Below are 14339 nucleotides of genomic sequence, written 5' to 3'. Positions count from 1 at the left end.
GTTACAATGCTATTTTTTGAGGACAGAACAGGGCTTCTTTTCAAAGACTTAGTTTGAAATCAATCATGGATAGCAAATAATTATTGTAGGATGTAATTAAACATGCTAGAATTTATAGGATATATTTGAAATAAAATTAAGAAAATGAGCAATGTTTCTACTTTTTTGTTGTGATTGGTAGTAATGGAAATTTACTATCACACATAGTGAACTGTATGTGTTCAGCCACAGATGATAATAATAGTGGCATTTAGGGTTTGAGCAAAAAAAAAATTATACGTATGTCTGTGGCCCCATTGATTGCAAGAAAATGTATCCACATTTTTATGTCAATATGTCATAATGGCAAATTTGCATGATCTAAACCTACCTGTAACATCACTGCTCTGACAATTTTAATAAAATGTACTAATTTGTTTATCAGGATGTATTATTCTTATCATGTTTTATATGGCTGATTGCATTCATATAAGTACTTTGGTTCTGTCTGGCTATTCAATGGCCAATTGACTTTTACTGTGTGTACTGTTGTTGTGATACTTCTTTGTGGTAACACATTTACTAATGACCCTTGGCAGAAATACCAGAATACTGAAGTAACTTTACTAGATCACAGTACAGAGATATTCAAAACGCTCCACTACCTTAGCAATTTACTGCACAGCATCAAGAACCCTCTTGGCACGCGGGATAACCCAGCACGCATCTGCAGGGATTTGCTTAATTGTGAACGTAAAGTGTCAGATGGTAGGTACCCACTTTCACTAAAGCTTGAACACGAGTAGCTTTGAAATGTGTTGATTCCAAATGTTACTTTCTGCATGAAAATTCTGATGTGTAGATTTTTTTTATTATATTCTATTGCAGTGTGCAACCTTTATTTCATCTTTAAGATGCAATTTCTGAGTTTTAAAGGTGGAAGTATATAGCTATCTAATATTACCTAGGTATTAGAGACAGATTATATCTGTCAGTAACAGAGGCATCCAGAAAATGTGAAACTGAATCCAATTTTGCGATTAAAAGTTTTCCAAGTATTTATAGCTAATCTTGCAATGAATTTTTTGGGGATCAGATTCTAGATTCCTAATGAGAAAGTTGTATACAATACACTACCACTGTCACTGACAGTTGTTGTATCCCGGAAGTTATTGAATCAGTATTTCATTTAAACCTGTCATGTCATTGTAATTGTAATCATAAATGGGTGGTTATGATAATTTTGGTCAGTATCTGTTATTAGTATAATTATAATAGTGAAAAGACTTTCATGTTCCTTTTCTTTCATTTCTTTGTGAAGCTATGGTGATAAGTAATACTTGACAAGAAGCATTGAATATTTTAGCAAATTGTTTAGTAGCAATTATATTTTGGTTTTATTTTCCATCTGCAATTATACACTAATAGGAAAATACTGGATTGACCCAAACATTGGATGTCCTTCTGATGCCATTGAAGTTTTCTGCAACTTCACTGCAGGTGGTCAGACATGTTTAACACCACTGTCTGTGACAAAGGTATGCATTGCTTCTAAAGAGACTGTGTCTGTACTTGAACTCTAAACTAATGCATGCTTATTTACTTAACTCATGAAAAGATGTTAGATTTCGGGGGGGGTTATTGTGCATCTTTGAGGAAGAACATATTGTGTATTCTGTTATAAAAGTTACAGATTTTCTGGGGACTGTATATGTTAGTCTAACTCCCACTGTGATCATTTACTCAGTTTCCATGCTGATAGAAGTATTTTGTTTTGCTTCATACTTTCCTACACAAGGCATCAAAATAAGCCTAAAATGCTTCTGAGCTACATTAGTATCTCAACACTCAGGGCAGTTAAGCGTGGAGAGGCTGAGGTCTTTGCAATGGGAAGGATGAAAATTATTTCTGCTTTTCAACACCGAGGTACTTTTAAATGCCATTAGGGAGAGACTGGTTTCCTTTATATCGTTAGTTCATGCTCCTTTGTACATGAAGTTCTTGAACTCTTGGGAAAAGAAATTTTTTGTTTGTGGGGTTTTGTGTGTACACTGTAGTCACTGAAGAGCATCAGAAATGCCATGAAGTTCACATAGGCATTTCTGTATTTGAAAGATCTCTGAATATGAAATAGTCTTGGAGAAATTCTTGTTGAGTAATGACTAACTATATTTTCTGTCTAAGAAAGTGGTCTAAGAAAACTAAACAGCAGAGTGATGTGGCTGCAGTTAAAACACTGCTGCTGCTAATATCTTTGAATCACAAAAGCATTTCTTTCAGTTTCCTTATTTAAAAATAGGTTTTTTCTGCCCAGCTGTGTTTCAGCAATGTTATAAGCATTAGCAAATGTTTATATTTAAGCTTTGAAAATGTCCTATGAAAGTTTCTGTTTATAATAATCCCTGTAATAGAACCTGACATCTCCCCTGAAGAATGCAAATCATGCTCTTTGGCATTGATCCCAATGTATATAAACATGTATACATTCTCCTATTCCTGAACACCACACTTGTATGTTCATGGCACTTTGTGTTGCTGTGGCCATTCAGCATAGTCCAGCCGTAAGTCTAACCATGTCTTTCTCTTGGAACTTAGCTGGAGTTTGGCGTTGGAAAAGTGCAGATGAACTTCCTTCATTTACTGAGCTCAGAAGCAACCCACAGCATCACAGTTCATTGTCTGAACACACCACTGTGGGGATTAAATAAAGCAGGTGGCCGGAAGACATCAGTTACCTTCAAAGGATGGAATGGTCAAATATTTAAAGCAAATACACTACTTGAACCAAAGGTCCTTATGGATGAATGCATGGTAAATAGTTTTTAGCATTAGCATTATTAAAACAGTACTGGAGTTACTGGTATACACTGTACTCGATGGTTTTTAAGAATGGATTGATTGCAACCATCAAGGCACTCCCAGCCTCAGACACTGTTATAATACTATTTTATAATTATTATGAGGTATCAATTTTTACTGAGATTTTTTTTAAGGATTAGAGTAAACAATACAAAGCTCATAGCAAAAATGCATCTCTGATTCCCATGTTTATTTTTCAAGGGCCTACAGAGTCATTCAAGTGCCTGTAGAGTTGATAACCTGACACCTGCTGTTCAGATTTGGGGGTGAATTTAGAATCTATATGAGTCACTTTGCTTGCAAAGGTGTTCTGCTCTGAGACATCTTGCAGTATGTCTGCATCCACTCAAACTGGATTCTGGGCTCAGCTGTTTTCTGGTTTCAGCTTTGCCCAGAGTGCCCATGGTATTGCAAGGGAGAAATGGCATTTGCTAGATTAGATTCTATAGGAATTAGTTTCTATAGGAATTACTAGAAGAAAAAATGTTTCTGTGCACCACTACTCTTCCTCTCTATAAGCACAATTTTCATTTGTGTTTCGAAGGACATCTTTTATATGAATCTAATATTCTTCTTCTGTGTGTTGCAGATTGAAGATGGCAACTGGCGTAAGACACAGTTCTTTTTTCACACTCAGGACACTAGTCAGCTTCCAGTGGTTCAAGTTAATGCACTTCCTCACCTCAAACCAGGACAGCAGCACTTTGTAGAAAGTGGTTCAGTGTGCTTCCTTTAAGGTTTCTGTCCTGTTTTTCTTTCATCAACATGGAGGTTCTGCATAGATTGAATGCAAAAGTAATGATCCATTACAGGCAAAATGACTAGGAAACTAAGAATCATTTAAAATACTGTTGGTTAAAGAACCTCAGGAAGAAAAAGACTTCCTCCTTAGGAGAAATAGCATTGAAAAATAAAAGAAAGAGAGAAAAGACTGCAACAATTTTCTTAAAGTATTTAAAAATAAATTTCTTGGTGCTTTCTTGCATAATTTCCTGGAATGGAGTATCTGAACATGGATTTTTCAGGACGTCAAGTGTTCTTAACAATTTCTTTAACACCACTGCAAAAAAATCATCCTGAGAAAAGCTGGAGGCATATGATCCTAAGGGAGCAATATCTGCTAATGCTCCTGAATGTGCAATAGCTTATATATGAAAAGTGAGTCATGCCACAGTACAGTACAATATGTCTTCTTTTCTTAAACGTTGTTTTATTCTAGTCCTTTGTGGACACATACATCTGAACAGATGGCACACTACCTCTTTTGTGTTTCCTGTCCGTGTTGCCTTGGTGCTTTTCATAACACAAGGTGCTTGTGGCCTTAGCAGAGATTATTTGAGTCCCTTTTCTTTCAGACTGTATGTGCTGGTTACATCAGGATATGTTTCTGTTGTAAAGGTACTTATTTTAAATTGTCGGTCACATACTTCACTACAATGAAAACATTATTTATGTGGATTTCTTGTTTAAAATATTTTTGTGTACTATTTTGGAAAATGGTATATAGGACAGCATATTGTATATGATGCATATATTCAGAACAGTTTACTTTACAACCATTGTAAAAATTCTTGTAGAAGAGCTACCTAAAGTAGTTTTGAGTTTTAGAGTCTGTATTTCAGTTAACATTGCTAATGCCAAAGCCATCTTCAGATGATACATTCTGTATATATTTTGTAACTTCTGAAAAAATCTACTACAGCATATCTTTTGGATGGCTGCTGTTAAACTACAAACAGCATTTCATCCTCTTAGAAATTCCATTTTTTTGCGAAGCTATCAGATCATTTTGGTTTTTTTTAATTAATTCTAAAATGTTCAACCAAATTTTTTTAGTAAAAAAGAACAATTTTACCATTAGCAAAAGCACTCTTTATATTGATATGCCTCTACCTATTATCAATTCAAAGCGTACTCAGGAGTACATGGCAGGGTGATGCCAGACTGTAGCGGGGAGCAGGGGAGTGTTCGAATAACTTGTCTGCTTGATCTTCAGGAAACCACACTTACCAAAGTATAATAAAATAAGCTTCCAAGCTATCTGTTTGTCTTTTACTATTCTGTTTCGTATCGCATAGGTCATTTTTAGCAAGGATGAAAATCCTCTGAAAGGGCACTTCTGTTAGGTGGCAGTACTTGTCTTCCCAAGGGGAAACGCATATTCTCTATGCCATGGCATACTACCAGGGGGACAGTGTCTGCTCTTACAAGGTAACATGCATGTACATCCCATTTAACATTTTGTATTGAAGCATCAGTTTTGACCACTTTGAGAAAATCTGTTGAAACCAAAGACAAAACAAGATCACAGAGTGATGATAAAGGTTAGAGAAACTGTCTAACTTTTTGCATTTTCAAGATCAAAACAGTGACATTAGGACTCGACATTTGCTGTTAGTTTGGCTTTGGAGCTGATGTTGTGACAAATGTTTGGGGTGGTTTTTTATTATTATAATCTTTTGGAAAATGTTCAGCTTCATGTATATTTTTATTCCTCTCACTGTACTATTTTTTGGAAGTTCTACATCTCGGAAATTATCTATTTTTAAAACAAGGAGCTTAAAGCTTTAGAAGGCTGCTCGGATGTGTGTTTCTGTAGTTGAGGCAAAAATGCTCATCCCGCGCAGACAGATGGGACGCCGAGCTGGAGCAGCCGGACACGGACAGGTAACGGTGAACCGCGTTCCCGGGGCTGGGAAGCGCCGCAACCGCGTGGCGAAACCGCCCGTTCGGCGGTGCGCTGGTGTGCGGCGCCGTGCGTGTTTGGGAAAGCCTCCCGTGTGTTTCGGAAAGCCTCCCGTGTGTTTCGGAAAGCCTCCCGTGTGTTTCGGAAAGCCTCCCGTGTGTTTGGGAAAGCCTCCCGTGTGTTTGGGAAAGCCTCTGGCGCTGGGACGCGCGTCCCGGTCCCTCTGAGGGAGCGGGTGCCGGGAGCGGCCGCCAGGCGGCGCCGCCGCGCGGGGAGTACCCCGTGGCTCCGCCCGGCCCGTGGGGCCGCGCGCGGTGCCGGTGGCGCGGCCATGGCGGAGCGGGACGGGGGCGGCGCGGGCAGCGCCCCGCGGGCGGCGGGCGGCGGGAAGATGTCCCTGCACAGGTAGGGGAGCGCCCTCCTCGCGGCCGCCGGAGGGAAAAGGCGGCGCCGGACCGACACGGCGGCGATCCTGTGCCCCGCAGCCTCCGCGCCCTCTCGTTTCCCCTTAGCGGGCGGAGGGCCCGAGCGCCGCTCCCAGGGGCTGCGCAGGGCGCGCCCGGCACAGCTCTCTCTGAACCGCTGAGGTGCGGCCGGCACTGCAGAGATACTGCAAAAACGGGAAAAGGAGGCCTTGCTCAGAGTAATTCGCCGTTTCTGCTTTGCAGTGTGTGAAGCACTTTTTTTCCGGTTCTTATAGCACGTTGTGCTGCCGGTATACGAATCCATCAGCTCGTCAGGAGGTGATATTGCTGAGCCTGTCCATTAGACCCCCAGTGCCAGCGGGCAGCAAGCACGTGGTGGGGAGGAGAGAAATGCCTTGAGGCTGACACTTTTCCTCCACCCGTTGAAAATGGTGGCTTTGTACCATTCTAGAAAACTTTACTGATGTGCGGGAAGGGTTATTTCTCTCCCGTGCTTGTCAGAGTTAAAATAAATGAAAAGTGACGATTATTTCAGTTACTACATAAAGAACTTTTTTCTAAGAATGGTAGAAACATCACTTGCAATAGCCTAGTTAAAAAGCATAAGATCATATTTCTAGGGGAATTTTTTTTTACTGATATAATATTTGTTAACTGTATTCATAAGGCTTACATATTATGCCTGAAAGGTTCCTTGACTTCAGGGTTTGCACTACTGAACAGAAGCCAGAAGTTTTTTGCCTGACCATGTTGTCATGGTCTTTCTGTTTCAGTGAAAAAAATGGGATGCGTTGTTCAGGCTTTAGTGTGAATCCTCGACATTTATTTTCCATTTGCCTAAAACTGGGAGTATTATAAGTCAGCACGGTACAGTGCACGTTACAGGTGGTGTGAACGGAGAAAAGCACTGATACAACAGGGCCACAGAGAGTAAGGCTTGCTGTGGTTCCAGCTCTGAGTTAGCATGGGTTGGTTTTTTTTCTTCCAGGTACTGTGTTTTAATATGTATGTGTTTGGAGATATTCCCCGTAGCTTGTGTTGTTTTGTCTGCTGCCTTTTCTAATCCAGGGCATTTGTATTTTCTCTTTTTTCTTTCAAGGTGCAGATAGCTTTTCCTGAAAATGCCATGGATGGCCTAGTGCCTGGTTGTTGAGCAGGCACCTTCTTAGGCTAGTCAGGCACAAAGCTGCTGCTTTACTAAGACGTGTTTTTTGCTTCTTTCAGATGTGAAACCTGTAGCAAAGAAGAAGCTAAATACAGATGTCCACGATGTATGAAATATTCGTGCAGGTATCTGTTATCTGAATTAAACTGTTTTGGGTATTTTCTCCATTATGTGCTAAACATGTTTATCTTTTCCTTTTGTCGTTTCAGTCTGTTGTGTGTAAAGAAACATAAGCTTGCACTGAGCTGTAACGGAGTCAGGGATAAAACAGCGTTTGTCTCTGTAAATGAATTTACTGACTTGAACCTTTTGAGTGGTAAGAATGCACCTTGTGCTTTTTAAAATTCTTTGATTTTACTAGGTTAGCACTACATTTTTCTTTGTTCTCTTTTTATCTTCAGATTATCGTTTCCTGGAAGATGTAGGAAGGACAGCTGATGCTGCTGCTCGACATTGTATTGTGCATAGTCCAGCAACAAAAAGACTTGTAAGTTTTTAATTAGCCACTTGGTCTTTTAGAGTTAGGATTGACTACGTTTGAATTTCCACTGAGGCAGTCCCAGTCCAGATTTCAGAGCTGATACCTCTCCTACGAAGGTGTGGCCCTGGATTTTAGAGCCAGACATCAAAAGAAGTCTCTAGGTTTATGCAATAATAGTATTGATGGCTACGTCCAGTTGCTTAGAAGAATAGATTGCTAACTATGTACGTTCTTAAAATTGATGCATGATCACTGTTACTGTTGGATAATAGATGTGTTTTAAGAAAGCCTGAATGTTTTCTTCCACCTCCACAATGTTTCTGAATTTTTAAGTACGAAATTCCAAGGTAAGCAATGGGTTTATTTATTGCCTAAAAATTATTTTATGCTTCCCTGTATGCTAAATGAAGGCACCTAGTGTTTTCCAAAGAGCAAGTCTACACAACTATGACTTAAAAGCCAGCCTTCTAAGGGTGAGGGAGCTTTTGTGAAAGCTCTTTCAACAACCAACCAACCAAGCAAACATACCCCGCAAAGAAACAAACAACAAAAAACCACAACCAAATCTGATACAAACTATTTTGACTTGTTGATATGTCACAAAAAGGCATCAGGGCCATTTTGTTTTCCAGTCTTGTGAAGACATCTTTGAATATAGCACTGAATTCAGAGAGAACTCATGTTGATGACAAAAATAAATTCAGAAGACTCCAGCTTTCCCTCAGGCTGGAATCATACTCTGTGTGTGTGCTTGGTACCATGATGTCCTGGAAACATGGGCTGAAGATGGTAAGATAGGTAGCAGGTTTTGGGGTGTGGTACTGGGTATGTCTGTAGGATGATACCCATAGTGCTACCTTCAAATTAGAATTTGTGTCTGAGATGGTGCTTGTGTATCTCTTCTGCTAATGGGGTTGTAGCCCAAAAAGCAGCCACATGGTGGTATTATACCTAAGAGAGCTGCCTGTAACTTTCATGATATGTTAAAGAACTTTTACTATGAAGAGCCTATTGGTGTCTTCTTTTTTAATCATAGAAAAACTGCTCCTGAAATGTTTCAGAGAGTTTGTAGGCTTACTTTATTAACTCTTTCATTCATTATGGGTTTTTTTAAATTCAAAGTATTATATTAAATATGGCCTTTTCCACAAATTTCTGATAATTCCTGTCAGCTTTTTATTGTTTAAGTTTCAGGTTTTAAATATATAATTCAGAGATTTTTAAACAGTGTTTTTATTTTTTGCCAGTTACAGTGCTTGAGAAACAAAGCTCGAGGGTGTAATATTGAGCTGAAAACACTGCCTGTGGGATTTACAAAAAGAAGAGAAAATTCAACCACATTCAATTCCATGTGAGTCTTTGGTTGGTTACAGTCAGCAATGTTTTGTTTTCTCTGAGCATATAATGATGAGAATTTGAGTTCATACCAATACACTTGCTTTTAAAATCTGTTAGATGAATATTCTTTTTTACAAAAACTATGTAGAGTTAATATTTCATGCTTCAGGTTTTCATTTTTTATGCTCTTTGAGCTCACTTTAACAGCTTACATAATTCATGCTTTATTTTGAAAAATGCCAACATTGTGTAATAGTAGGTGTGTTTTTTTCTTTTACTTAATTTTGAATTTTGTTACTGGAAAAAGAAAATCCTTTTTCAAAGTTTTATAATAGAGGATTGATGCAGAAGGCTTGCACAAATTCTTCTCTCTGAAAAGACTGACTTCAAATCTGAAGAGGTGCTTCCAATACAATTCTGTGTTGCATAATGTGATGGGAGTTGCTGTGCTGGATGATGTGAATGTTTGGTACAGCACAGCTTAGACAAGTGCAGACAGTCAGATATGAATTCAGGAAGAACTTTAAATTCAGGAGACTTTAAATATTCTTCCCTTTATCCACTCTGTGGGTATTTTAAGGTATTTTCACAGTAAAAATAAAATAAATTCCAAAGTATTTTATTGTGACAGCAATCAGGTCTAGAGTTCAGCTCAGTGATACACTGGGGCAAATATAAATGCCTTCTGAGCTTCTCACAGGAGTGAGCTGTGCTGAATCCCCCTGATGGCTTCTTCACTTGTTTTCTTCATGGTCTCAGTTTTGGTGGCAAGTTGTGTTTTCAGGATGTTCTGGGAGCTGTGTGCTCTGAGGTGTCAGGCACTGCCTGGCCACCAGAGGTCTGTCTCTGACAGAGTAATAACCACCTGGAAACTTTTTAACAGACCCACCTGTATTGTTTGGGCTGTTCTGGGGCAAAAGTACAGGGCATGGGTTTTGTAGGTATATTAGTTTTCAGCAGAACATTAAGCGTAAAATAGATGTAGAAGTGTAACCTTTTAAAATTACATATTTTATTGGTTCTGCTAGAGAAAACCCAGGGTGAACCAGTAAAAAAAGGAAATCTGAGGTATTTTTTCTTCCCTCTACCCCAAATTAATAGGTCTCTGAGGCTCTCCCATCAGAACAGACCAGGTTGTAGTCCAAACCTTGCAGAGGTTGTCTCCCTCTGCACTGGCTTTCTCTTCCTTGGCTGCATGCTCTACATTTTACAGATACCTCTTGCTAGTCTCTTGCTGTTGTAATATCTCTGGCTTAGAGCTGAATTTCACTGAGTTTCCTTAATGTTATGGATAAAACAACATAAACACTCTTAACAAGTACAGGGTAAGGAGTTGTCTTTAAGAGCAAGTGCAGGAAGCCCAGGGGTGCTGTGTCCAGTAGCTAAGAGGACAGAAGAACAGAAAGAGCACAAATACGGGGAGGGCTGACATTTTTGGGATGACCCTGAGCATGATACAGTGCTGTGCTGGCAGAAATTTGCCTTCATGTACCATGTTTCTTTCCTCTAGAAAGCCTTTTTGGGTACACACTGAAGCGTAGCTTTCACTGGGAACAAACTTTGAGCAGGTTATGCTTTCATGTGTATCGTGTGCTTTTTGTTGTTTAGCACAAGCAGATTTAAAAATGGAGTAAGGAAGGTGACTTCTTGGCAAATAGGTATGGAAATATTTCACAGACTGGGAGAATGCCTTACTGGTTTTTATCAGTCATAAAGTCCGGGGTACTTTTGTTGTTGCCTTTCTGGGGCTTTCACATCCCACCAGAAAGAACATGATAACATTCTCTGTTCTGAAGAGGATAGGAAGTAACTGTTTTTTTCCTGTAGAGGCTGTCCAAGGGTATGGAACACGCTCAGTGAATATTACACAACGGGTACATTTCCTCTCTGTTGCTGCTACTGTTGCTCACGCAACAATGGGCTGTTTGAATTCAACGATGCTGATTAAAAGTTATCCTGTGTTTTTTGGGGGTGTTTTTTTGGTTGTTGGTTTTGTTTTTTTTAATTGGCCTGTTCTGCTAACTTTCCTTAAATGGGTTCCGGAGGAATCAAGTTTGATCAAACCAGTGAATGGAACCAGGCATTTCACACCTGCCCCATGTGACTTTGTGGCGTCCATGACCTTTTATTGAATATTACATTCAAATTGGGTAAAGCTGTGCAAATAGTCACATGTCAGTTATATGAGCTCAGGGTCTGGTGTGTCCCTCTTCTGTAGATTTGAACCTCTTCTCATGCCATTTGTCAGTTGAGATTTATAGAAAGATTGCTCCAGAGGGTGGAAGTTGGAAACTGCTCAATGTATGTGCTTGGAGAACTGAGAACAGTCTTCTCTGATGTCGTCTTCACGCTCTCCCTGCGAGCCAACTGTTGGGCTGTACAAGGCAGGAATGAGAGTAATCTGAAACTAGGAAGTACAAGATGTATTCTTGTGTCATCCCTTGCCCGTACCAGCTCTGGAGGACAGATCAGTGTTGTTTCAATGTGTTAACCAGCCTCTTCATTTCCTGGTTTCCATTAGTTTGTTTGCTAAATTTGATGTTGTGAAAGCGTACGTGCCAATGCTGGGCAACACATGGATTAGACTAACATGTGATATTGAATACCTAGATAATGGAAGGTCATTAGAAAGTAGAGTCTGAGTCCAGTTTGTGAACTCATGGTACGTCTGACTTATTATTCATAAATTATTTTTCATGTGCTGCTTCATCCTACTTTCCCTGTGGTGCCCTTATTTTCCAATAGAACTGAAAGTTCCTCACTGGATGCATTCTGCCATGGAGTTGATGGAGTGACCTGCTGCGATAGGAGGCCTTTGGGAAAGGGGTGGAGATTGTGGCCAGGCTGGGATAAGGCCTGGAGGAGCAACTGGGAAGCTCTAGCCAGCAGGTGATAGAGTGGAGGGAGCTTGCAACTCCATGGCTCCTGGTTCCCTGGCAGGAGATGATGATGGCAGTAGTGAGAGACTGAAATGGAGCAGTGCAGCTCCCTCAGCTCTGCAGCTTGTGCTGCCCTGCTCCAACCCTCCCTCCTGGCTGCACTGTCATAGGCATCTACACCCAGCTTCCTACCTGCTCCGTTCACAGCATCTCCCAGACAAAACTGTTTTCACCTCTCCTGCCTGCCAAGAGGGACAAGAGGACTACAAGTCTCCTCCCTGGTGGAAGGCATGCCTGCAGCTTGAGAGCATCTGGTCAGAGGATATGTGTGGGAAAAGGAGGAAGCTTTTACATTATCTCTCTCCTTTGATTTAATTGTGAGAACAAAATATAGTGTGGAGATCAAGGATTAGCATCAGTTAAGAGAACATTAGTGTTACAGAAGCTACTTGTGAGGTACACCTGAAAGCCCTAAACTCTGATCTTAACTTAGGAATAATTAAAATAAATTGTTTGAAGTGTTGACGATCTTGAGAATTTAACAAGGAGATTTCTGAGCTGGGTTTTGGCCTAATATTACACTGGTGGAGCTGTTGAACTCGAATTTAGTTGTTACTTAGTACATAGTTTTACTTGCTTTCTTGAATCCACTAAAGTTCTCGGGCAAAGGAATGCTACTCTGGGGTGGTCAGAGAGCAGGATGTTCTGGTATTTCAGTAGCTTTTCAGGACATCCCCATGTGAAGACAAGTACTGAACTGAATTCTCTACCCGGGAATTAGTTTCTTCTGGTTTTTTGCAACTGAAATGTGTCATTTTCACAGTGAATGTGGTGGTAGTTTTGTTTATTTGCATAAGTAAAGAGGACAGTAGTTTTATTCTTTAAAGATTATTACAGTTTGGGTTACTCTGCCTTGACAGTGTCCCTTTGATTTACACAGGGCTCTCAGTTCAAGCCTGGTATGTTTGATTATTGCAGCACACATGGTTAGTAATGCCCCTGCTGTTGTGAGGCCCCCTGATAGAAGACCATATGTGTTACAGAGGAAGTGCACTTCAGTGTCTTCATTGATTGTCTGGCTGTTTACTGTAACTAAGAAACATACAAACTTTCAGTAGAAACATTTCACTTTTGCTGTGTATATTTCAAATCCAGGAATTAGCTTGATGAAGTTTCAAGAAGACAGAGACATCCTCTCTTTTGTGCCACTATTAGAAGTGCAAAGTCAATTTGGCACTAGGAACGCGGAGTTTCAGGGGACCAGGGGAGATGGAATCACCACATCTCTGCATGTTCTCTTAATTTAATTTTTTAAGAGAATCTCTTCTCTTACTTGGACTGAATCTTCATTGCTTAAGAAAGTTGAGGAAGGCAATATTATCCAAAAGTATGCATACTGAAAACCTAGTACTTCTATTAAACTTCAGTGTAATATGTGAGAGTACTGAGTATTGTCAGATGAAAGGATAACTGGTCCGTCATTAAACTTCTTCATGTCCCTTTAATCTCTTTTATGAGTTCAAAATGACACAGACAGCAAGTACTATGGTATTCACAGTTTGATGCAAGATGTCCTGTATACTGTTTTTAAAATATTTTAAGAATATCAGTTGCTAAATAGAAGCAAAATCACCAGTGAATCACTATTGTTGACAAGCTGGCAGTGAAGTAGTTCTGCAGAGCAAGAATTGCAGTTGGTGTCTTAAGATGTGAGGAATTTGAAATTGTTGTCAATGTATGTTTTAGTTTGCATACATATGTACACACACTTAAAAAGGTTATATATGTATAAAATCTTCTACTGCATTCTAGGCAAAACTGGGAGGAAATTTTCAGAGGAAACTTAAGTAAGAAAGTTAAGTTTTATGAGATATAAATGTTTTAAGAACTGTGTAAACATTAAAAACTTCTAAAAATCTGCCAAGACACTTAACAGGTATGTCCAAATCCTCTGTAGATCTGTCATTAATGCCCAGCAGCTGTTCTGCCTATACCTGCAGTACTTTGAGCATCTTCACAGATACTGCAATAACTGTAAAAGGTGATGAGGATTTTTGCAGTTGTTCTGAGAGCCAGCTGGAGGTAACAGCCATGTTGGATATACTGGTGCTGTCTTTGTAACATCAGAAATAAAAATCTTTCCGTTGTTACTGTGAAAAATTTTAAAATCATTTACATGTAGTTCTGTGAAAACTACAGTAGAGTATAGAAAATGAGTTTTTGGAAGTTTTAGCAGAATTGAAAGGTTGATAGTTACTTTGCTTTAGAAGAGCAGGGGTTGCGAAACAGCCTGTGCATTTCTGAACATATTTTGCAGCTGCATCTCATGCAAGGGAAGAGGTACTTGGCTCCTCTTTTTCCCTCTGATCAGTTTCCATGCTCCTGAAGTAGCCAGAATAGGATGTGAAGCCAAGCAATGCAGGGATGGGCTGTGATGCTGCTTTTACTGACATCAGTGATGTGCTTGTGCCTCATCCAGATCTCTGGTGTTTGGTAGTTTTATAGTCAGTGTCTTGGTATCCAAAAA

The 14339-nt window shown here is 39.8% G+C and overlaps 2 protein-coding genes across 4 annotated transcripts in view; both read left to right on the top strand.

Annotated features, from left to right (window-relative positions):
* COL24A1 (collagen type XXIV alpha 1 chain) overlaps nucleotides 1-5451 on the top strand; it is a 124630-nt gene extending 119179 nt beyond the window's left edge. For all 3 annotated transcript variants that reach the window (XM_051803852.1, XM_051803849.1, XM_051803840.1), the window contains 4 exons: nucleotides 579-747; nucleotides 1408-1517; nucleotides 2575-2790; nucleotides 3428-5451. In XM_051803852.1, coding sequence (XP_051659812.1) covers nucleotides 579-747; nucleotides 1408-1517; nucleotides 2575-2790; nucleotides 3428-3574 — 642 coding nt within the window. In that variant the 3' untranslated portion in view covers nucleotides 3575-5451. The remainder of the gene's footprint in view (nucleotides 1-578; nucleotides 748-1407; nucleotides 1518-2574; nucleotides 2791-3427) is intronic.
* A 361-nt stretch (nucleotides 5452-5812) lies between these two features.
* Nucleotides 5813-14339, top strand: part of ZNHIT6 (zinc finger HIT-type containing 6) — a 31791-nt gene continuing 23264 nt past the window's right edge. Inside the window, exons 1-5 of the mRNA XM_051804152.1 lie at nucleotides 5813-5929; nucleotides 7174-7239; nucleotides 7324-7430; nucleotides 7516-7601; nucleotides 8843-8946. Of these exons, the coding sequence (XP_051660112.1) occupies nucleotides 5856-5929; nucleotides 7174-7239; nucleotides 7324-7430; nucleotides 7516-7601; nucleotides 8843-8946 (437 nt within the window). The 5' untranslated portion in view covers nucleotides 5813-5855. The remainder of the gene's footprint in view (nucleotides 5930-7173; nucleotides 7240-7323; nucleotides 7431-7515; nucleotides 7602-8842; nucleotides 8947-14339) is intronic.

The sequence above is a fragment of the Manacus candei genome, unplaced genomic scaffold, assembly GCF_025592945.1.
Source record: "Manacus candei isolate 608988 ecotype Guabito, Panama unplaced genomic scaffold, ASM2559294v1 h1tg000005l, whole genome shotgun sequence".
In the NCBI taxonomy this organism is placed as follows: Eukaryota; Metazoa; Chordata; class Aves; order Passeriformes; family Pipridae; genus Manacus; species Manacus candei.
This window is presented reverse-complemented; position numbering and strand designations above follow the sequence as displayed.